Raw genomic sequence first — 23,106 nt, 5'->3', positions numbered from 1 at the left:
ACTCACTCTCACTCTGTAGATCAGGTTGTGATCATACAAACTTCACTCACTCTCTCACTCTGTAGAGTAGAAGGAGATCATACGAATTCCGCTCACTCACACTCTATAAAAGAGGGGGAGATCATACAAACTCCACTCACACTCTGTAGAACAGGCGGTGATCATACGAACTCCACTCACTCACTGTCACTCTGTAGAATCGAGGTAGATCATACACACTCCACTCACTGTCACTGTGTAGAACGGGGGGAGAACATACAAACTCCACACAGAAAGACATCTGAGTAGGGGACCGAACCGAGGCCCGTTTTTGTCTTGGGCGCACGAGTGCTACCACCCTGCCTCCCGATATCTGAAGATTCTGAAATGGTTGCGAATAATGATTCAAAATATCCCACGAACCATTGGTTGCTGTGGGTGACCTGTCTTCTTTAAACTCACTAAACACGCTATGTGAACACAACGTCCCCCCTATCTCTTGGCAAATATTAGTGTTGTGTGTCAGAGAGAATGCAGCAGAAAGTAGACAAACTACAGAGGGAACCACACACCCGGTCACTTATTATTGAATAAACCAATAGAAACTGGAGTATAAAGACAAAGACACGAGTCCGCCGTAGAGCCTAGCTGTTCGCGAGTAGTAGTACCTAGAAAAGCTGGGCACGGCCATCATAGCCAGCAACAACACCCGGATGCCTTTGTCTTGACAATGGCGATGTTTACACACCGCTCCAGGTACTCATTTGAGGCTGAGTTTACCTAGGGGAGGCCCAGGACCGGTTCAGATAATCATTATTGGGATCACCAGGTTCGTAGTGCAGCAAGCTAACCACTACCGCTCCCCTGTCACACACACACCCGTACCCACATCAACAGTGTCTGTGGTGTCACCACGGCACTTGTGCCAGGCTAGGTGCACTCCAAGTCCTCGTGAAGCATCGAAGGCTCGCTGGCAGGTGCCGCTGGTTGACAGAGATGGCTGGCAGATGCACCACCTGTCCCTCCTAATGTGCCGAATCGCTGGTGCTTTATTCACCCAGCGCTCCGCTCGTTGTTGTGAGTGTCGCTCCTCTGACCTCCCGCCTTGTGGGAAAAGTGTTCGCTAATGTAAGAACCGCATTGTAGCGATGAAGCGTCGTGTGAAAACCACTCATTAAGCGAGGACTTAACTATTGAACCCAGAACTCAGTCTCACAAGAACACATTTGAGGTTGATTGGATGTGTACACAAACTCATTTTACAACAATAAGATGTTTGTTTACATCGAGGGGAGATTAGTGAAGCAGGCGAATAAATTATCTGTGTTTTGACTTTGCCGTGTCGCTCACTCAGCATTGGCCGAGCGGTGGTGCAATAGTTGGAGATTACAGCCACGGGGTTCTGATAAAGGGGAGGGGGTTCACGAGGCTGAAGCCACAACATTCCACTTCCCAACCCTCGTCCATCAGGACCATGCTGCTTCTCCTCCTTCTCCTGGCTCTGGCGATTGGCAAAGAGGCGAAACCCCTGAGTGAGTGCAGCCATCACTGTCATCATCATCATCAACAGCATCATCAATAGCAGCATCATCATCAGCACAAAAGAGGCATAACCTGCTATACCACTCAGAATGCCTTCTTGGTAAACGGAGTGCAATAGGAAACAGCGCTATAGGAGGTCATTATAAGATGTTTCCAATGGAGATTTTTTTTTTACTTGTGAATGCTATTTTGTTGAACCTATGAGCGATATACGATGGCTTCGTTTGGGTATCCGTAATAGCAAACCTGTTAACGCATACGGTTTACCCCGTATTCTTGTACAGCGAAATTTAGTGTTTAGGTGCATATGACATACAGCCATTTCAGCACGGGCAACAACTAAAATTGTGTCTATTTGTGTTTCTCCCTTGTGATGGGACTTTGTAGGATGAACATTGAGATTTATAAGGGTATGGGGTGACCAATAAGGTCTGAATTGGTCTGTAATAAGGTAGGCACTGAGGAGCGGTTGACAGGTATGTAATAGCCTTAATGATACTGTACACATGATAATGTGTTAAATCATTTTATAAATGAAACAACTATAACTTTGAATGATAGTGACATAAAAAAGTACAATAAGTAGTGCACTCAACAATGCATTCGGTCGAAGCTTGTGTAAGATTAACCACCGTCTACCGCAAGCACACGTTCCGCGGGAAGTTGTACCAATAGGATTACTCAAGCCATGGGTCGGCAATCAATCAACACAGCGATTAACCCTCGGCAATAATAACACTACAGGAGGTGTTGCGATGTTCAAACACCAAATAGACACCGATCACATGGCATAATGAAGTCTGCATTAACCACACATCATGCTTGAAGTAATACATGCGGAACAGACATGCTTTTGAAATGAGAGAGCGCCATCTACTGGGCGGAAAGGGGTCACCGCATGGCCACCACCGGGTAGCGGGTATCCAATCCCAAGCGGGGATACATCTGGGCCAAAGGTAATGGGCGGAGTCAAAGGGAAAGGTGTGGGAACCATCGAGAAGGTTCCACGAGGGGGCGTGGCTAGAGGCGGAGCTTAGCTCCGCCGAGAGGGATATAAGCGGGGGCAGCGGAGGACTCGGAAGTCGGTGTGTGAAGCCTCAAGTCCGGACAGCGTCGCTGCACAAGCCTCTCCTCGTCACCGACCACGTGCCGGAACCCAGCGAGGCTCGCCTCTTTTCCCGGCACGCCGGCTCGCCTCTCCCATTGGCACGCCGCCAGTTCGCAGCGGGATCGGGGAGTGAGAGAGGGGCAAATAGAGAGAACGACTCGTCCCCGGCCGCAAAGACAGAGAAGGGAAACATACGGGGAGAGCGGGAGTGAGCTGTGCAAGAATTCTACCAATGAAATACGCCAGTCAAGATCGTCGTGGAAGTCGTTTATTACACTTTGATGACGGTATGCGCATTGTCTTTGAGACTGATGGATACACAGCTCTTTTTCAGAAGCGATATGGCCACAATTGATAGCTCAACTAAGTGGCTTATCACGTGCGAATTTATAGAAGCCAAATACTTGAAAAAGGCGGGCCTCCTTTTTGGCCTTGTCTTGCCACCAGTGTTAGACCAGAGAACAACACTAAAAGGTGAACAACACAAAGATAATGCCAATGTATCAAAGTGTAAGGGATGTCAGGGGAAGGATTCCCGCCAACAGTAGGGGGAAAGTGGAGCGGGAACGGTGAAGGGGGGAGGAGTAGGCGATGAGATATAAGAGGGGGGTTGAGAGGCGCCGAAGGGGGAAGCCTGGCAGGAAACGGACAGAGAAGGCTGGGGACGAGTGTGGCATGGGGGGGAGAAATAAAAGACGAACCCCTCGCAGCCTCGTGTCAGCTCTCCTTTACATCTGGTGGCAGCGGCGGGATCCACAATGGTTACAAGGAAGAACCTCCACAGAAAAGAGCCAATGGAAGAGGAAGCAGGGGCCAGAGACCCCCCCCCCCAGGGCCAGGGCAACAAGGGGAGCTGCTCACGGGAGCAGCAGCAGGGAGCCCGGACCCCATGGAGGACCCCATGGAGGACCCCATGGAGGACCCCATGGAGGACCCCATGGAGGACCCCATGGAGGACCCCATGGAGGACCGCGTGGCCCGCGTTGAGAGGGCGCTCCAGGAGCTACTGTATCGGCTCCCTATGGGGGGCCTGCCGGCGCCGGGACCCCCTCTCCCACTCGTACTACCGGAGGAGGCGCCACGGGATCCGGCGGCCGACCAGCCAGCTGGGCATGAGCCACAACCAGCCTCATCATGCCAGCTGCTGCCGCCACTCCCACCAAGGCCTCCAGGGGGTAAACAGGACGGGCACGTCGGCTGGGGCCCGTCGAGAAATTCGTGGCCGAGGGAGGCGATTGGGAGGCGTTCGTCCGCCGATTCGAGGCTGCCTTCCACGCTCTAGAATGGTCGGACGAAGAGGCACTCTGGGCGCTGCCATCTGTTCTGGATGACGATGCGCTTGCCTCTTTCACCTCCCTTCCCGTGCGTAAAGACCACGCTACAGGCGGCCTACGAGGCTTTGGGGGAGATCTGTCCTCGAACATCTCTTTCCCTTGAGATTCACTGTATTGAAATGTATTTGATTTTTTTTACATAATTTGTTTATGGAGATTGTTTTTCATCTTTGCTGTCTCTAGGGATTCACTGTTAGTGCGATTCGCTGTCTCTTGAGTTTCGTGTCCCCTGCTAATTCGCTGACCCTTGAGATTCTCTGTTCGGTGTGGTTCACTGCTCTGCTGATATTCATTGCCCCGTCCATGTTCCGTGCAGATGGCAATGGACTGCGGTCACTGCACAAACGTTTCGTGAATTTCTACGACGAGCCCTTCGACTTCTCTTGTCCCGAACACCAGTCCATCTATCTCATTTACAGGTACGAAGATCCCCCGTATAGCCTTTAACAGACTGTTGGGGCAGGTGCTGTTAGCGAGTAGTAGTAGCACCTATGAAGGCCGGCACTGTGGCACACGTGGGGGTAGGTGGCTAGCACCACACCCGGCCGCCTTTGTCTCCCCAGTGGCGACGTCTACGACACAGCGCACCAAGTACTAATTTGAGGCTGAGTCGACCTAGGGGAGGCATATGAACGGTTCAGATAATCGCCACTGGTGTCGGTGGCCGTGAGCAGGCATCGAACTCAGGTTGCCTGGTTTGTAGTGCAGTGTCGCGCTAACCGCCACAGCACTCCAACAACATCAGCCGCCACTCACCACGCGCCTGTACCAGCCGATGTGCAATTTAAGGCCACGTGAAGTGTCGACGGTTCGCTGGCAGGAGATCACGGGATAGACCAAGGTGCCATGGGTTGATTGACTGAGATGACTGGCTGATGCACCACCTGTGCCCCCCCCCCCCCCACTGTGCCAACTTGCTGTGTTTTATCAGCCCCTGCGCTCCGCTCGTTGTTGCGAGCGTCGCTCCTATGCCCTCTGCTGTTGCTGGAGAGCGACTGCCTCAACTGCCCAGTAGCAGCGTCCTTTGCGAGTCTCCTCAATAGAGATCGATCTTGACACTGCTGGTCCCAGTCGTCGGCAAAATCCATTCAGCTCCATATGCTCACGTACAGCACGAGACCATCTCTTCCCTAGCCCGTGCCGTGCCAGTTTTACCCCCCTCTATCCAACCAAACAAAAGCTGTTTAGGCATGCGGTAGCTGGGCATGGCTGGTAATTCTTACGTGGGATACTGCTGAGTCACAGTGTTCAGTGTGTGGCAACCACTCTTCTTCTGCAGGGTCGTAAGGCTCATGGTGCTTTAAAGCTAGATCACTGTGTACATCAGTGAGAGTGTTTGCGTTTGGGGAGCGGCAGCACGAGGGTTAGTGCATTGCGCTACGAACTCGGTGAGCCACGTTCGATTCCCGCTCACAGCCAAAACCAGTGACGATTTTCTGAACGGGTCCTGGGCTTCCCCTAGGTTGAATCATGAATGTGTCTATGTTTAACTTATTTCACCCTGAATGTAGCCAACCATGCTAATTGGCGGTGTCAGCTTCAAATATGTACCTGGTGTGGTGTGTCATCATCGCCACTTGAGAGACAAAGGTGGCCGGGCGTGGTGCTGGCTACCCACCCCCTCGAGGTATGTATGTATGTATGTTGAACTTCTTTTTCACCGTACGAGGCCGACCGTGCTAATCGGAGGTGCGGGGGAACGACAACAAACTAAATTCAGGAAGCAGTCCTACAGAAATTAGTTTTCAATCGAGATGATTTAAAATTGATTGCATAGCTCCGGTTGCCTTCCTAATATTGGATGGAAGTGCGTTCCAGACGACCGCAGAAAGTGCGTGATGCAGTGGCAGCGGTCTTTGTTGGATGGTTGGCGCCACCAGTCGTGTTCAAGGATACACGGGGGATCTTTGTCTTTGTCAAGCATCGAAAGCACGTATTACAAGGACCGGCTGTGGGACTACTTCTGCAAGCCGACATTCGACACGAGCCAACCCGTCTCCTCCCACAATGGCGACTACGTGAACGCTTTCGACAGGGAGATTAACTTCACCTGCCCCGTCAACTCCGTGGTCACGGCTATGGGGAGCTACCATGACAACAGGGCCGAGGATCGCAGGTGAGGTTCTGGACACCTGTGGAAAAGGCCTTCACGGCCCATCGGATTTCTGAGTAAAAATTCCGATGAAGATTCTGAGGTTGGCGCTTGAAATAAAGTAACACCCCGATTCACGCCCTCCCGTTTTGCATACTTTCGACATAACGTGCTCAACTTACTGATACCCAGTCCGTTTTACGTACCGTGTAACCTCGCTATAAAATACTGTGTGCGTGTGATCCACCAACCCCAGCTGCTACCTCCACAGCACTGAATTACTGCAGACCAAGTGCACAGCCACCACCAGCAGTCGGCTAAACAATGGTGTTGTACTGCCCTTGAATTAGCTTGCAAAACCTTACTGAGTCACAAGGCTCTCTTTTTTCAAGAGGGTCTGATGAATCGGGTATGATGAATCATCGGGACGACCTCCCCGGGCCCTGCGCTTTGGGGGGGGGGGGGTTTCACGCTGCGACGTCACGTTGTCAGATGTAATGCAGTAACCACACTCATTCACGTCCTCTCGCCGTACGTACTTTCGCTCTAACGTACTCAACTTGCTGATACCCAAATCCCCTTCTAAGTTATGAGTACCTCAACGTTCTCGAGATTCACCAACTTGACCACTGGGACCCAACATTGTTTATGTTGCACGGTGAACATTCAGGTGCTAGATGGCGTCCAAGTGTTAGCGTCCAAACGTTAGCGTCCTTGACTGGCTCCTCTCTTTCTTGTGTACTCTAGCAATATTTCCCCCCCCTCCCCACATACCGTATTTATGGCGACTTTTTTTAATAGACAAGTGTAAGCAATTTTTTTCTATGATGAACAACTAATGATACATATAGTATAATATCCAAGGTAATATATCAATAATACGCAATTACTTTTCATACCGATGGTTGCACAGTATTGATGTGCAATGGGTTACTAAACATCCTCTGGTTAGGTTCTGTGCCACGTTACGAGCGCGTCTCCTTTGGAACCATGTCGACAACAGGTTGATTATTTTGATATCATCTGGTCAGGTTAGGATATCAAAGGAGTGCCGCAGGATTCATATATCAATAATTTAGGTAATGGTCTAAAATATTGCGTGACAAACATTTTTGAAGACGTAACTGTTTATATTAGCTAATGGGGTTTCACCTAATGATTTGCAAAACAACTTGCAAAATAATTTCGAGGTTATTCAAGAACAACTGTTAACTTTAAAACTTGTTCATAACATGAGTAAAATTAAATGGCTTTTTTCCCGAAGAAGACGTGTGGTGTTCTCGATTGTGGCACTGAATGGACAAATCATTGAACTCGAGTTTATTTTATTGAAGCCTCTTTCTCTTTTCATATGCATATTGATCAGTTAATCAAAAAGGTTAAATGTAAGGATACGTGTACAGAAAGAAGCACTTGCTTTCCTGTTTTAATCCGTCGAAAGATTATTCAAGATGCAGTTATTTAATTATTGATTTGAAGCTTTCGTGACTGCAGGAATCCACACTCTGGTTCTTTCAGTAAAGTCACGTAGTTAGAAAAAATCACAGATCACGACGTTGCGATCACAACGTCGTTGCGATCACAACGTCGTGATCTATGATTTTTTTTCTACCTCCCGTGCCTTTAGCGAAAGAACCAAAGAGTATTTTTATTTCATTGTTTGACTACTGCGACGTAGCATACGGGACTGCTTTATCTTCACTCTTAAACAAACCTCACCGGTCTACCATGCTCCGTATGGGAGGCATCATTGTGACCTCTATTCCACGACTGGGCTAATGTCCCTGGAAGCACACAGAAGTTATCACTGGGCGGTGCTCATTCATAAGGAAATGTACCCAAAGCTCTGCACTTTAGATATCAGATGTGTTAGTGCCTTTACAAAATCCCCCCAGAAGAAAAAAAAAATCTGCGATGCGTGTCTGATTGTCTGTTCCATGATTCTGATACGCAATTTGGTTCAAAAGTTTTTCAGCGACTGCTGCTCCAAAGTTGTGGAACCAACCATGGGGTCTCTTCTCTGGGGGGTCACCACTCTGCCCCTCTCGAAACTCTTTTTTTAATGGACGTTATTGCGTTCGAAACAATAGGAAAGCGAATGTACATAATTGTTTTGTAAGATAATTTCGTTTTAATTACTTGTTTGTATTTGTATATGTTATATCGTGTATATTTATGAATTTTAAACTCTTGCTGCTGTGCTTGTCTGCTGGAAAAAAAAAGCTCTACAGCTCAATGGGCTATTTATTCGGATATTAATCTTCTGATTCTGATGTTATAAGCGCTGTTTCGTATCACGCTCCGATTACAAAGAACGCATCTTGAGCGCTATAAGAGGAATCCCTGTACAGGAACTCTTCGAAGGGGGCCTCTTAAGCTTGACGCAACTTAGGGCCTCAGCAATGTCAGAATCCAGCCCTGGCCAGGCGTGACAGACTGTGGCACATGATGACAATGATGGATATGGCTTGGCCTGTCATTAATGTAGCACCACTTCCGCATGTTGACTCTTTCGTTGCCGACTCACGTTCCAAGCGATCGTGCAAGTGCGTTAATGGATGGGTAATTGAGTGAGACGGTTGGTGAGTGAGTGGGCGACTGGGTGGGTGATTGTGTGAGTGGGTGGGTGCTTATGCGAACGGGTGGGTGAGTGCGCGAGTGGGTGGCTGATTGTGCCAGTGGGTGGCTGAGTGTGCGAGTGGGTGGCTGAGTGTGCGAGTGGGTGGGTGATTGGGGCGGTCGTGAAGCGAGCGGAGGAGTTTCATATATGGGCAGCCTTCTGATGGCAAGTTGTGATTTGGCAAGTGAGGTCTCTCTGCGAGTCTGTAAAAGACATCACCATGCCATGCATTCCATTTCAGATTACGTTTATGGCCACGGGTCGGCAACCAAATTAACAAGAAGAGCAATTTTTTTCTCATTCTGTAAAAAAAACCCCTCAATATTTGAACCTTATGGTGGGACCCCGGGGTCCTATAAGCCCCCGGCTCTCGCATATACCGCGCTGCAACGTCATTTTATGTCTGTTGAAGGCGAACGATACGGCAATCTCTTCCTCTTGACGAGCTCTACACAAGTTTGGTTTATTTTGCGGAATTCGACCTCGCTGCGCTTGGACGACAATGACAACAGAATGATCCGCGCCAGGTGGGTCGCGACGTTTATGTGCGTGGTGGGACGGAGTCGCGAAAAATAAATAAAAAAAATTACGATTTTTTTTTTTTTTTTTTTTTTACTTCTGTTTATTCGGGACACCGGGGACCCGCCATAAGGGTTCATTTCAAGAGCTGCAATGCACGGTGAATATGAGACGGTGGTCTTCAATGCTTAACGTCACGAAGCAGTTCCTTCAAGGGCCACACGCGGCTCTGGAGCCGCGGGTTGCCGACCCCTGGTCATGATGATGACGACGAGGATGATGATTAGAGTCGACCTTTCTGCATCGCGGCCTTCCCCATCGCGGTTTCGATATATCGCGGGTTCGGCATAAGAAATGAAATCGGGATTTTTTGGGGAGTTTTTTGGAGTTTTGCGAAGGCCAGCAGACCACACACAAAAAGTTTAGTAACTCATAAATGCATAAAATATATGTACAGTACTGTATAATATTAATGTATTTTATCGTTTAATACCATACATATCCACCTTTTTAAGTTACATTATGCAAAATGTTAAAGTTTGCGAAAAGTACGCGAAAGCCAGCAGACGGCACGCAAAGGCCAGGTGACGAACGTGTCATCTACGTGTCTCTTCCACAAGGAGGGACGTAGGGTGGATGTCTGGATGGCATCTGTCTCAAATTTCTCCATGAAAACATTCGCTACCACTGGCGATAAGGGAGAACCCATTGGGGTACCCTCATTTTATACTCTTTGGTTCTTTCGGTAAAGTCACGTGGGAAAAATAGTAATAATCGATCACGACGTTTCGATCGCCACACAAGCGGTCGTCCCCAGGTGGGAACAAAAGATGACCGCCGGCGTGGCGATCGAAACGTCGTGATCGATTATTATTATTTTTCCCACGTGACTTTACCGAAAGAACAAAAGAGTATGGATTCCGGCAGCCACGAAAGCTTCATATCAAGATTATACCCTCATTTTGTTTGTAGAATGTACCATTCCAGGTGAAGTAAGTGTTGGTAAGGCAGTGCCTCACCAAAGTTGGTACATCAGGATTCAGTTCCTGTTGGACCAAGTCTTCAATGACACGTTCATCATCTGGCCACATGTCCTGTCAGCACTGAACCAATTTTTCAACCACATTAATTCCATACACCCATATATCAAATTCACCATGGAAGTGGAAAATGATGGCAAGCTACTATTCCTGGATGGTTTAGTTGAGAAGAGACCTGATGGCTCGTTGGGACATTCTGTCTACAGGAAAGCCACCCACATGGATTCCTGTCTAAAGCCTGATTCCCACCACCATCCAGCCCAGAATAATTCCCTCATCAAAACTCTACACCATAGGGCCCATTGCATCTCCGACCAGCACCACCTAACCAGTGAACTGGAGCACGTACACCAAGACCTCAAGACGAATGGATATTCTGACCGCACAATCCGCAAAGCTGTATCCCCAACCACGGGTAGAGAACCATTTGAGGACCCAATCAAAACCATCACCTTGTCATACATAGCAGGGGTTACCAAAAATATTTCCAAAATCTTGAACAAAGACAAGATTCAGGTTCGATTCAACAGAGTACACAAAATCCGTGACCTGATCCCATCTGTGAAAGATGTGATTCCTGACATGCAATACCCTGGTATTACCAATACCTCTGCCGTGGCTAATCACTGCTTAAACACGGTGGGCTCACACGACATTGTTTTTTTCCGAGAACAACGTACTCTGCAAACCTTCGGGCTACCATCAAAGATTTGTTCATGAAGCCATCGAGAAGATGGGTACAAATTGAGCAATCATTGGAAGGACGTTATTAACCAGGTAAAGCCTTAACTGGTTGTTGATGTTTCCATCGTACCTGCCATTGTCAGCAGTTACATTACCACGTTAAATGTCTTTACATTAACGGGCTAAATGTTTCACTAACAAAGCCAAGGTTGCCCCTTTCCCTCGATGTGCCGGTGGCTCTCGTTTTTAGCAGACTACAACTGGCTGTGATGTTGTTGTGTGTGTGTCTCTCTCTTTGTGTGTCTCTCGGTTTGTGTGTCTCCCTGTATGTCTCTCCCTCTCTCTCTTGTGCTTCTTTGTGTGTATGTGTGTCTCTCTCTGTGTGGGTGTACACCCAGGATCCCATTCAAACCTAAGGTGGCCTGGTCTCAGCTAGCTGATGAAAGTTGCAAGAGAGAATTTCATCATCGCTTGTGGCTAGGGTTGGCATCATCCCCCACTCCTCCAGATGTCGAATGGGCGAGGTTTAGGACTGTGACTCAGTCAGCTGCAATGGCTGCTTTGGGTACGCGGTCCAGACCTCCACAGAGACCCTGGCTGACAGAGGAGGTGTTCAGGATGGCTGAGAAAAGTGACAGGCCCACTCGAATCGTCTACAGCATCCCACGTCAGAGAATGAGGAGGCTTACCGCAGCCTTCGCTCGGAGGTTCGGAGAGCCGTGAATCTGCCTCAATGGCCCGCGATCACAAATCCATATTTAACCCCATCAAAAAAGTAACCTGCAGTGCCACACCTATTACCATAATTAGGGGAAAAACGGTGATCGAATCTCCGACCCCCAGGAACAGATTTGCAGATTTTCTGAGCATTTCTGTGAAGTCCTGGGGGAGAGGAAATCCCTCAACATGGAAAACGTCGTTGGACAAGTGGGAATGACCCTGCTGAGGGTGCGGTGCCTCAAATATTGGATGAAGAAGTCACCCCCTGTGAGTGGCTGGTTGAGGTGACATCTGTTGAGGAAGTACTAATGGTGATCCAGAGTCTGAAACCAGGAAAGGCACAGGGAAGAGATGATCTCCAAAACGAAATGCTGAGGGAGGGTAGCGTTTGTGTACAGACTGCCCTACATGACATCATAACAACAGTCTGGACCACTGGACGGGTTCCGCAGGATTGGAAGGATGGCCTTGTGGTCCCCCTCTTTAAGAAGGGGGGCCGCACAGACTGTAACAACTACAGGGGCATCTCACTCCTCAGTGTGCCGGGAAAGGTCCTGGCAAGGATTATTCAACATTGCCTTGCAAGGCACGCTGAGGAGAGGCTTGTGGAGCCCCAATGTGGTTTCAGGAAAGGGCGGTCCTGCACAGATGCCATATTTTCTGTCTGTTTGCTACAGCAGAGGTGTAGGGAATTCCAACAAGACCTACATTCCTGCTTTATTGACCTGGTCAAGGCCTATGATACCATAAGTAGGCCTGGGCTCTGGGTTGTTCGTCGTGCTTTCGGAGTCCCTGAGCCTCTGCTCACGATCATTAAGGACCTTCATGATGGTGAGCGGGCCTGGGTAAAACTACGTAAGTTGGAGCCATTCCCTGTTCACCTTGGGGTGCGACAGGGATGTCCTCTGGCTCCCACATTATTTCGCATATTTTCCGACCACGTAGTTCGTGAAGCCTTCGATGGCTGTACCAGAGTAATTTCTATCTGTTACAGATACAATGGGAGGCTGATCGATGCCCGGGATCGGTCAAGGGATGGCTCCCTATTGGTCAACCACGTTATGTATGCCGATGATCTGGTAATTGCCGCTCACTCAGAGGAGGAGTTGGAGGTGCTGCTGCTGAACCTGGAGCGTGCCACTAAGAGGTGGGGCCTTACCATCAGCCCCACCAAAACTAAGCACCTGCCTGGGTATTTTGTACCATCGGGCACTCCACCCCCACAACTCCCAATTGGTGGTGGGGCAGTTGTGGAGAGAGTGGAGAGTTTCCCATACGTGGGCAGTGTGTTCATGACCGGCTCCCGTTTGACAGCAGAGGTCTCACTCAAAATCAGTCGAGCGGCAATATATTTTCATCGGTTGCATAACGCTGTGTGCAAGCTACCTGGTCTTTCGCTCCGCACGCAGCTTCAAGTCTTCTCAGCCAAGGTCATTCCTTCCCTTCTCTATGCTTGCGAAACGTGGACCCCCCTAATGGAGCATCTTTGCCGATTGGAAACATTTAGGCTGGCCTGCCTACGATCCATCCTGGGTTTAATCAGGCTGGATTGTGTGAGGAGCTCACAAATCCTTGAAAGACCTGGGCAAAGTCCCATCGGTGAGCTCCTCCGGCAGGCAAGGCTGCGTTGGCTGGGTCATGTAGCCTGCATGCCCAGCCACCGCATGCCTTAACAGCTTTTGTTTGGCCAGATAGAGGTGGTTAAACGGGCGTGGCACGGGCTAGAGAGGAGATGGAGTGATGTGGTACATGAGGACGTGGAGCTGAGTGGACTTGCCGATGACTGGTACCAGCGGTTTCAAGATCGGCCTCTGTGGAGGAGGCTCGTGAAAGACGCTGCTGGGCAGTTGGAGGCAGTTGGCCTCCAACAACAACGGAGGGCGGAGGAGCGACGCTCAGAACAACGAGCGGAGCGCCGGGTGGCTAAAGCACAGCAGGCTGACACAGTAGGGGGCACAGGTGGTGCACCAGCCAGTCATCTCAGTCAGTCGACCCGTGGCACCTGTGTCTGCCCCGTGTCCTCCTGCCAGCGGGCATTCGACACTTCACGTGGCCTCAGGGTGCACATAGCCTGGAACAAGCGTCGTGGTGACGTCACCGCCACTTAGTGGCGAATGGCGGTTGTTGTTCTGTCACTTTGTGTGTATCTGTGTGTGTATCTGTCTGTGTGGGGAGCGATAGTGTAGCGGTTAGCGCGCTGCGCTATGAACCTGGCGACCCGGGTTCGATTCCCGCTCACGGCCAACACCAGTGACGATTATCTGAACCGGTCCCGGGCCTCCCCTAGGTCGACTCAGCCTCAAATGAGTACCTTGTGCGGTGTGTAAACATTGCTCTGTGTGCGTGGGTGTGCCTCTCGGTGTGTGTCTCTCTCTCTCCTTCCCTCGATGTGGTTTATCCCTCTGTTGTTCCCCTTGTTTTATAACAAGCTGGATGTCTCACTAGCTCAGCCGCCGTTGTGTTGGTGAATTTACATTGACATGCTAATCTCTCACAATACAATGGCCACATCCTCAGCTCGTCGTCATCGTGGAGGTCATCGCCCCCTTCCCCCCCTATATCGGTTACCATCTTTGTATTTCTCACTCACTCAGGCACAATCTCTAGCCCCCATCCTCTTGCCCGATGCGGCAACCCCCCCTCTCCCCCTCCCGTCTCTCTCTATATATATAAGGACCTGTTTCAGCAGCCTGTTTTCGCTCTCCCACGTGAGGACGATTGCTTGTGTGGCGATCGAAACTTTGTGATCTATTATTTATTTTTCTACCTACGTGACTTTACCGAAAGAACCAAAGAGTATGGATTCCTGCAGTTGCGAAAGCTTCAAATCAAGATTGCTTATAAAGGTTTGAGATGGGCATCGCCCAAATGTCAGCAGCCAATGCAAGTGGTGGGCAGCTACCGCGGCAGTGGTGCTGGGCTTTCCACCAATTATTTTTTTTGGTTATTTTCTTATTTTTTCTTAGAACCTATCTACGTGACTTCACCGAAAGACCCAAAGGATTCCTGCAGTCACGAAAGCTTTAAGTCAAGATTTAATCCATACGTTATGACCATAGCACGTGTCCGCTTTGCGCATGTACCGTTCACATTTGGCGCTGTTCTCTGGTCCAATACTGGTGCAGAGACAAGGCCATGCGTGTTTGTATATTTTACCACAAGCATGATGTATGGTGAATGCAGAGTCGATGATGCCTTGCAATAATGGGTGTGTCTATTCAGTGTTTGAACGCCTCACGCCTGCTGTGTTATTGCTGGAAAGGGTAAAGCCGAAGTCTTTATTGGCGATCGTGACCTTGACAGATGGAAGTTCACCTGCACCATGCAGGCCGGCATCTGCACGGATGCGTGCCAGTGGACCGACTACCTCAACGACTTCCACTCGCTGCTCTTCTGGGTCGCCCCGGACTTCAATTACCTGACGGGGGTGCACAGCTACCACTGCAACGACGCCGAGTGAGTGCATCCATCGCCCGTGGCGTTCAATGTTAAAGGTTCCCATGGGGTTCAATGTTAAAGGTTCCCATGGTGTTCAACGTTAAAGGTTCCCATGGGGTTCAATGTTAAAGGTTCCCATGGGGTTCAATGTTAAAGGTTCCCATGGGGTTCAATGTTAAAGGTTCCCATGGGGCTCAATGTTAAAGGTTCCCATGGAGTTCAATGTTAAAGGTTCCCATGGGGCTCAATGTTAAAGGTTCCCATGGAGTTCAATGTTAAAGGTTTCCATGGGGTTCAATGTTAAAGGTTTCCATGGAGTTCAATGTTAAAGGTTTCCATGGCGTTCAACGTTAAAGGTTCCCATGGGGCTCAATGTTAAAGGTTCCCATGGGGCTCAATGTTAAAGGTTTCCATGGGGTTCAACGTTAAAGGTTCCCATGGGGCTCAACGTTAAAGGTTTCCATGGGGTTCAATGTTAAAGGTTTCCATGGGGTTCAACGTTAAAGGTTCCCATGGGGCTCAATGTTAAAGGTTCCCATGGGGCTCAATGTTAAAGGTTCCCATGGAGTTCAATGTTAAAGGTTCCCATGGAGTTCAATGTTAAAGGTTCCCATGGGGCTCAATGTTAAAGGTTCCCATGGAGTTCAATGTTAAAGGTTTCCATGGGGTTCAATGTTAAAGGTTTCCATGGAGTTCAATGTTAAAGGTTTCCATGGCGTTCAACGTTAAAGGTTCCCATGGGGCTCAATGTTAAAGGTTCCCATGGGGCTCAATGTTAAAGGTTCCCATGGGGTTCAATGTTAAAGGTTCCCATGGGGCTCAATGTTAAAGGTTCCCATGGGGTTCAATGTTAAAGGTTCCCATGGGGCTCAACGTTAAAGGTTCCCATGGGGTTCAATGTTAAAGGTTCCCATGGGGCTCAATGTTAAAGGTTCCCATGGCGTTCAACGTTAAAGGTTTCCATGGGGTTCAATGTTAAAGGTTCCCATGGTGTTCAATGATAAAGGTTTCCATGGTGTTCAATGTTAAAGGTTCCCATTGGGCTCAATGTTAAAGGTTCCCATGGAGTTCAACGTTAAAGGTTCCCATGGGGTTCAATGTTAAAGGTTCCCATTGGGCTCAATGTTAAAGGTTCCCATGGAGTTCAACGTTAAAGGTTCCCATGGGGCTCAACGTTAAAGGTTCCCATGGGGTTCAATGTTAAAGGTTCCCATGGCGTTCAACGTTAAAGGTTTCCATGGAGTTCAATGTTAAAGGTTCCCATGGGGTTCAACGTTAAAGGTTCCCATGGGGTTCAACGTTAAAGGTTCCCATGGGGTTCAACGTTAAAGGTTCCCATGGGGTTCAACGTTAAAGGTTTCCATGGGGCTCAATGTTAAAGGTTCCCATGGGGCTCAACGTTAAAGGTTTCCATGGGGTTCAACGTTAAAGGTTCCCATGGAGTTCAATGTTAAAGGTTCCCATGGGGTTCAATGTTAAAGGTTTCCATGGTGTTCAACGTTAAAGGTTTCCATGGGGTTCAATGTTAAAGGTTTCCATGGGGCTCAATGTTAAAGGTTCCCATGGGGCTCAACGTTAAAGGTTTCCATGGGGTTCAATGTTAAAGGTTCCCATGGGGTTCAACGTTAAAGGTTTCCATGGGGTTCAATGTTAAAGGTTCCCATGGGGTTCAACGTTAAAGGTTTCCATGGGGTTCAATGTTAAAGGTTCCCATGGGGTTCAATGTTAAAGGTTTCCATGGCGCTCAACGTTAAAGGCTCCCATGGGGTTCAATGTTAAAGACCATTAAGCGGCAGGGTCACGTTCGTGCATCACAGCATGACGGGTGCCTGGGTTCAAATTCTCCACTTAGCCGGCCTTTTTGTGTTGCGTTTATATGTTCTCTGCCTGTTCTGCAGACTGTGTGAGTGAGTAATGGGGGAGCGGTAGTGTAGTGGTGAGCACGCTTCGCTACAAACCCGGCGACCCGAGTTCGAATCCCGCTCACGGCCAACACCAGTGACGATTGTCTGAACCGGTTCTGGGCCTCCCCTAGGTCGACTCAGCCTACAATGAGTACCTGGTGCGGTGTGTAAGCATCGCCACGTGGGTGACAAAGGCGGTCGGGCGTGGTGCTGGCCACCCACCCCCTCGTGTGTCGTGCCAGCCTTCATAGGTGCTCGCTAACAGCACTTGCCCCTTACAGTCTGTTAAGGCTATACAGGGGATCTTTGTGAGGAAATGAGCGGCGGCGCAGCGGTTAGCGCGCTGCGCTACGAACCCGGCGGACCGAGTTCGAATCCCGCTCACGGCCAACGCCAGCGATGATGAATCTGAACCTCTCTTAGGTCGGCTCAGCCCCAAACGAGTGTCTCCCAATGCCGCTGGGCTTTGAGCTTGCCATCGCCGCATTCATGGCCACGACTCTTTACTCTCACGTGGTGTGCACACTCAGTGATGGAGTTGGCCAAACATCCCAATGTAGAGCGTCCCCGTGCCTCTGAATGTCAATAATCAGAATCTTTAGACTCGAGAAGGAATCCGATGAGCTATGAAGCTCTTTATCACAGCTACCCAGAGGGGTAAGGATAAATGTGCGTGTTCAATCTTAATGATTTGTTTTCTATTCTCATGCCTACAGAGACCGCCGCTGGAAATTCCAGTACTGCCCCAAGTTCCCGTGCAAAACCGTCTACTGAGTGTCGGGTGGTCAGGGATGATGCAAGTGGAGTTTATTCCTACAAATGAGTTCTTACTTTTCATGGAATTTGTCGCGTGCATTAACTGTTATGCATCGCAGCCTTTCAACTTGCACCGAGCGTCTTATGAGGTTGGTTCAAAGTTAAGGGGCACTTTTGGTTGCTAGAAAACGTTGAAAGCAAAGTGGAAGTGCACACATCTGACACTCAATCGATAGCAACGTTATAAATACGAAACATTTTACGAAACATTAAACGCACGTGCGGATTTGTGAGCACAGTTCAGGATCAGGCTGCTCATTATGTTCGACAAAATGTGAAAGTGTAACCGAATTAACCCTATATGCTTAGTTCTTTCGGTAAAGTCACGTTGAAGGGAAACAACAAAATAATAAAATATATAATAAAATAGAGTTTTCATATTATATATATATTTTATTATTTTGTTGTTTCCCTTCAACGTGACTTTACCGAAAGAACTAAGAATATGAATTACTGCAGTCACGAAAGCTTTAAATCGAATTAACCCTGTTTTTTTTTTAAAGCGTTCTGCTACGTGTACGTATTTGTCCCGTCGGTGTTGAGATGCCTTGACGTCTCAGATGGGTGTAAGTCTTTAGTAGCGTGCCTTTGCTCTCACATGATCGACACTACCGAACTCACGTGCTAGTTAAAACCGAACGAGCTGCTCAACCACATATCTGCAACAGAGACACGGATCACCAAACCCGTACAAATGTCAGCTTCAAGGCAACACGACGCTTACTGTCCCCGCCAATAAAAGTTTGCTGCCATCTTGGAAACATCAAGACTGCTTTGTACAGCTGTGGTGGCACGACAGAGGAGTTGCCAAATGTGGCAACTGCGAAGCCACGCAGCTTCAGTGGCTCACCCACCCCTCCCTACTGTCTCCACAAAGACATGCATAACCAAACTGCGCAGTCAACTTCCTGTACATTTCAAGTTCATCAGAAAACTGTCTCCATGCGCCTGATGAATAGGTCAAGTGAGCTTGATTGTAACATCGATTGTTCCGATTCAAATAAAAATAGGGCGTGATTAAAATCGAGAATGGATCGCGTGTGTGAGTGGGGATGGCTCAGGGGAAGGGGAGTGTTCCTTGCACCTTCGTCATGATCAAATTGTTTGTAACGTCGCACAGATTTCACGAAAAGGGTACAATTATCGTTCGATTTGCCAACTCGCAGGTGCGGCGTACAGGGGGTCATGAGTTTTCGTGTGCCAGGCTCCACAAGTGCAGCAGCAGTAGCTTTAAACAGCTCCTGAAGGTCGATGGGGGCTTCATAGCTCATTAGATTACTCCAGGATTATGATTCTGAAAATATTCTGATTCTGGCTGTGCCTGGTGTCAAAGCCAGTACTTTTCAGGTTATTTTGGATTCGCTGCAATTTATATATATATTTTTTTATCTGATATCTGAACAAGAATGGTGTTACAATAGTCCACAAGACAGCCAACGATTCTACATGGCAGAGTGTTTTCTATGGCAACTGTCAGCATTGGTCAGAGCGTTAAATGAAGGGTAACATCCAAGGTTTCATCTTCTTTGGTTCTTTCGGTAAAGTCACGTAGAATGAGAATAAAATAATAAATTGATAAAACAAAATAACACAATAATATTCTCACGACGTTTCGGCCACAACACAAGCGGCCTTCATCAGGTGAAGGGACGAGACTGTCTGGTAGGAAACATCCAAGGTTTTCTGGTGGTTAGACACGAATGGGAGAGCCAGTGATGAGTAGATTGAGGCAGTGAGGGGGCCTTAGTCTTCTTCTTTCGTAAGGCTCCTGAGGTAGATGCAGAGCAACAACTATAATATCACGTTCAGATGGTCAAGCCAGATAGCCGCGTCAGGAGTAGCAGAGTGAATGGCTGTGATGACTCCTTCGTATATTGTGGATTGGGCAATGCATCGTTATACGTTGTACGGACTGTTCTGGATGACCAGACGCACATTGTAGCGTTTTTAATTGTTCCTCGGGTATCCGCATCTGCCATGGTTATCCATTGTAACTTATATCCATTGTAATTTTATGCGGCGAAGGAAGCTCATTTACTTTGACATGCTAATCTATCTCCCTAATCTCCCCCATTACCACAACTGATGTGCTTGCGTGCGGGGACGGGACTCCTTTCCAGCTTGGTACCCCGCATACCTGCCCTTGGCCAACATCTATAACCTCTTGTTGTAGCAGCTCTCTCGCTGTGTTCTTCCTGGTTCAGCAGTTCTACTACTGGGTTATTTTTTTCCGCCTGAGGACGATCGCTTGTGGTTGCGATTGAAACGTCGTGATATATTATGGATTCCTGCAGTCACGAAAGATTCAAATCAAGATTAAATTTATATGAATTAACTCCACCCCGCCCCTGGTCCTCGCACGTGATTGGCTCACAAGTGATGACAGCACATTTATCGCTCTATTTAAGACCGAAGCAGGATGATTTCTCCACAACTGTCGCTGTTGCGTGATGAGGCTGGTTGGAATTGCTGGCGAAACGTCGTACTCAAATTGTAAATGATGTGGGTATACTCTCCAAGAGACCGATGTGCTGAAGTGGTACCTAATTGGTATGTTTTGTTTAGGTGACAAACCTTACTAACTGGCTGTGTCGGGTGGTGGCGGGTTTAACGACACAGTTAAATTTACGCGATATCGCCCAAAAAAAACCTCAATTAGCGATAACATTGGTCGCGAAAGCGTGTTAAACTGAAGGCAATGATGATTAGAGATAGATTTGGGTGGACTCCGGGTGGGTCTAAGGACACTGGCGAGGGCGTAGCGTTGGCGTGACACTTTGACAAACCAAATAATTGTGCTGGGTGACCCTGGCAATTCGGTGGATGACCACTATGAGATGTGTTTAGAATTTGGCCCGATGTTTCCTCTTACTTCCTGGTTATCAATATTCCGTGTAATTATATATAATTCTCTCTTTCATTTACTGCCCCTATTTCTTTTTTCAAAATGTTTTCCCCTGTCACCTGGCAAGTGGGATAGTTTTTTTTTAATGAACCAACAAGGTTCGGGAGGCCCAGGCAGAAGGGTGACCAAGTTCTGTGGGGTGAATAAGGCACCGCACTCAACTAAGGCGACACCGGGGACTGATCACCCTCGATGTTCTTCAGACCCATGAAGCGAGCAGCTATCAAGCTGTCACAGAGTCCTTGAGGTACGTCCAGATGCTAGTTCCTCTTGTTCCGGTGTTGTAGTGGAAAGTCTGGTGATTTCCTTCACAGGGGATAACTGATTACATCCTTTAGGAATAGGTTTTACCCTTTTAACTGGCACAAAAACTGACACCTTTATTCAAGGGTGTGGACCAATCAAATTCAAGGACAGTGCATATTATTATCAGAGTTGTCTTTTTTGTTTGCATTTTGACTGCTTGTGTTGTGGTTATTGCAAACATGATGCCTTGAATAAAGGTGTCAGTTTTTGTGCCAGTTAAAAGGGTAAAACCTATTCCTATATCTTGTTTCTGGCAAAGGAGGTCTCATAATGATTACATCTTTACTGAATGTTTTATTTAATGGGAGTACGACAAATAGTGTGATTCGGGGGGGGAGGGGGGGGTGGTGAATGTAGCCCGTGTGAGCTTACTTGTGATGAATCAGCCGAATAATTTAGCACTGCTATGTGTTTCTGTAATTGCTGCGGAGAGCGAGATGTGTTGTTTTAAATTATAAGCAACCCAAGCACGGAAAATGGATGGCTCACTGAGCCAGCCCTCGAAAAAGATCTGAAGACTCTGGAAGAATACTTCAAGAATCGGTGCCTTAAGCCAAACCCATCGAAGAGCGTCATCGCCGCCTTCCATCTGAACAAGAGAAAAGCTGCGAAAACTTTGAACGTTAACTTCAGCCGGGGCAAAGCTAAGGCATGATAAGCACCCTCAGTATCTGGGAGTTACCCTAAATAGGATGCTAAGCTACCATCACCCCCCTCAAGCTAAAGGTAAAACGAAAGCACGAGTGAATATTATTCAGAAACTTGCAGGAACAACCTGGGGAAGCCAGCACGTTGAAGATATCGACGCAGGCCCTTGTTCGCTCCACTGTGGAGTGGGGTGAACAAAGCCTCACGCGAACCTTGTCGATGCCGAAGTTAACAACGCGCTTCGTACCATCAGTGATTCTCTAGAGTCTACCGCACTCCCGTGGCATCCAGTGCTGGCGAATATCGCTCCGGCCAACATCTGACGCGATGATTCGACGACACGGGAGTACAACAAAACAATGAAAAACTTCACTCTGCCGCTCCATAAAGACCTAAAGGAACCCCCACGCCCAAGGATAAAATCCATGGAAACCGTTCTGGATACGCGCCTTCCGCTCTAGCAGCCGCAAATAAAGACACCGCCACTCGGTGGCTCTGAATAGTGGGCAGCTATGGACGTGGCAAAACAAAAAACATCATTCAGAATCAGAATCAGAAAGGGTTTTATTCGCCATGTAAGTTCACACCGACACGGAATTTACTTTGGCAGGATGGTGCATACATTCAACAAATAGGAATCTAAAATCTTAAATAAGTTTTAAACAAGTCTTACTATAATAAGGGTTAAAAGTCTAACACCAAGGGGCTGAAGTATATAAAATTAAATAAATATCGAATATAAAATATCTTTAAGATATCATTTAAAAATAAAAAATACAAATAGGGTAACATAGTTAATATCGGCAAGGTGTCGTTATGTAGATCAAATGTTAAAAACAGTGTTAGCCCTTGGCCTTGTTTAACAGGCCAGCAGCAGATGGGAAGAAACTGTTTTTATGGCGTGAGGTTTTGGTCCTGATGGACCGAAGCCTTCTGCCGGAGGGGAGTAGCTGAAACAGAGAGTGTCCAGGGTGGGAGAAATCGGCCATAATCTTCCTCGCTCGCCTCATGGACCTTGTCGTGTGCAGGTCCTCGAGGGTTGGTAGATTGCAGGCAATTACCTTCTCAGCAGTGTGGATGATACGCTGCAGTCTGCTCTTGTCCTTGGCAGTGGCAGCAGCGTACCAGCCGGTTATGGAGGAGGTGAGGATGGATTCAATGATCGCTGTATAGAATTGCACCATCATTGTCATTGTCACGATCTGACGGTGGAATTACCGGGATTCTCTCTTCCACGACGACTACACTGAACCGCGATCGAACACAACACGGCAGATGCGCGTGCACGTTCCATAAATGGAAGATCAAAGAATCGCCCAACTGCGAACTGTGGAGAAGTCCAAACCATCAAGCACATCACCGATGAACGCTCCGTCCATGCACATCCTGGCGGTATCGCTGAAATCCACACCGCCTCAACCACATAATTGGACTGGATGAGGAACCTTTGC

General features: G+C 48.2%; 1 protein-coding gene across 1 annotated transcript; it reads left to right on the top strand.

Moving 5' to 3' along the window:
* The first annotated feature begins 1,367 nt into the window (after positions 1-1,367).
* On the top strand, positions 1,368-18,826 carry LOC116956597 (hemagglutinin/amebocyte aggregation factor-like). The gene is made up of 5 exons (XM_032978307.2): positions 1,368-1,511; positions 4,280-4,382; positions 5,885-6,079; positions 14,942-15,094; positions 17,697-18,826. The coding sequence occupies exons 1-5, from the start codon at positions 1,454-1,456 to the stop codon at positions 17,752-17,754; spliced, it is 567 nt and encodes a 188-aa protein (XP_032834198.1). The 5' UTR covers positions 1,368-1,453; the 3' UTR covers positions 17,755-18,826.
* The last annotated feature ends 4,280 nt before the right edge of the window (positions 18,827-23,106 follow it).

Source organism: Petromyzon marinus, chromosome 66, assembly GCF_048934315.1.
Source record: "Petromyzon marinus isolate PM22_M1 ecotype Great Lakes invasive population chromosome 66, UKy_Petmar_22M1.pri1.0, whole genome shotgun sequence".
In the NCBI taxonomy this organism is placed as follows: domain Eukaryota; kingdom Metazoa; phylum Chordata; class Hyperoartia; order Petromyzontiformes; family Petromyzontidae; genus Petromyzon; species Petromyzon marinus.
Note: the sequence above shows the minus strand (reverse complement) of the source record. Positions and strands in the feature narration are given on the sequence as shown.

Bases quoted from the DNA above. Each gene is read 5' to 3' on its own strand.
- LOC116956597 (XM_032978307.2), top strand. From the start codon at position 1,454: ATGCTGCTTCTCCTCCTTCTCCTGGCTCTGGCGATTGGCAAAGAGGCG. The intron at 4,383-5,884 runs GTACGAAGATCC...GTCTTTGTCAAG, and splicing joins TCCATCTATCTCATTTACAG to CATCGAAAGCACGTATTACA. The intron at 15,095-17,696 runs GTGAGTGCATCC...TCATGCCTACAG, and splicing joins TACCACTGCAACGACGCCGA to AGACCGCCGCTGGAAATTCC.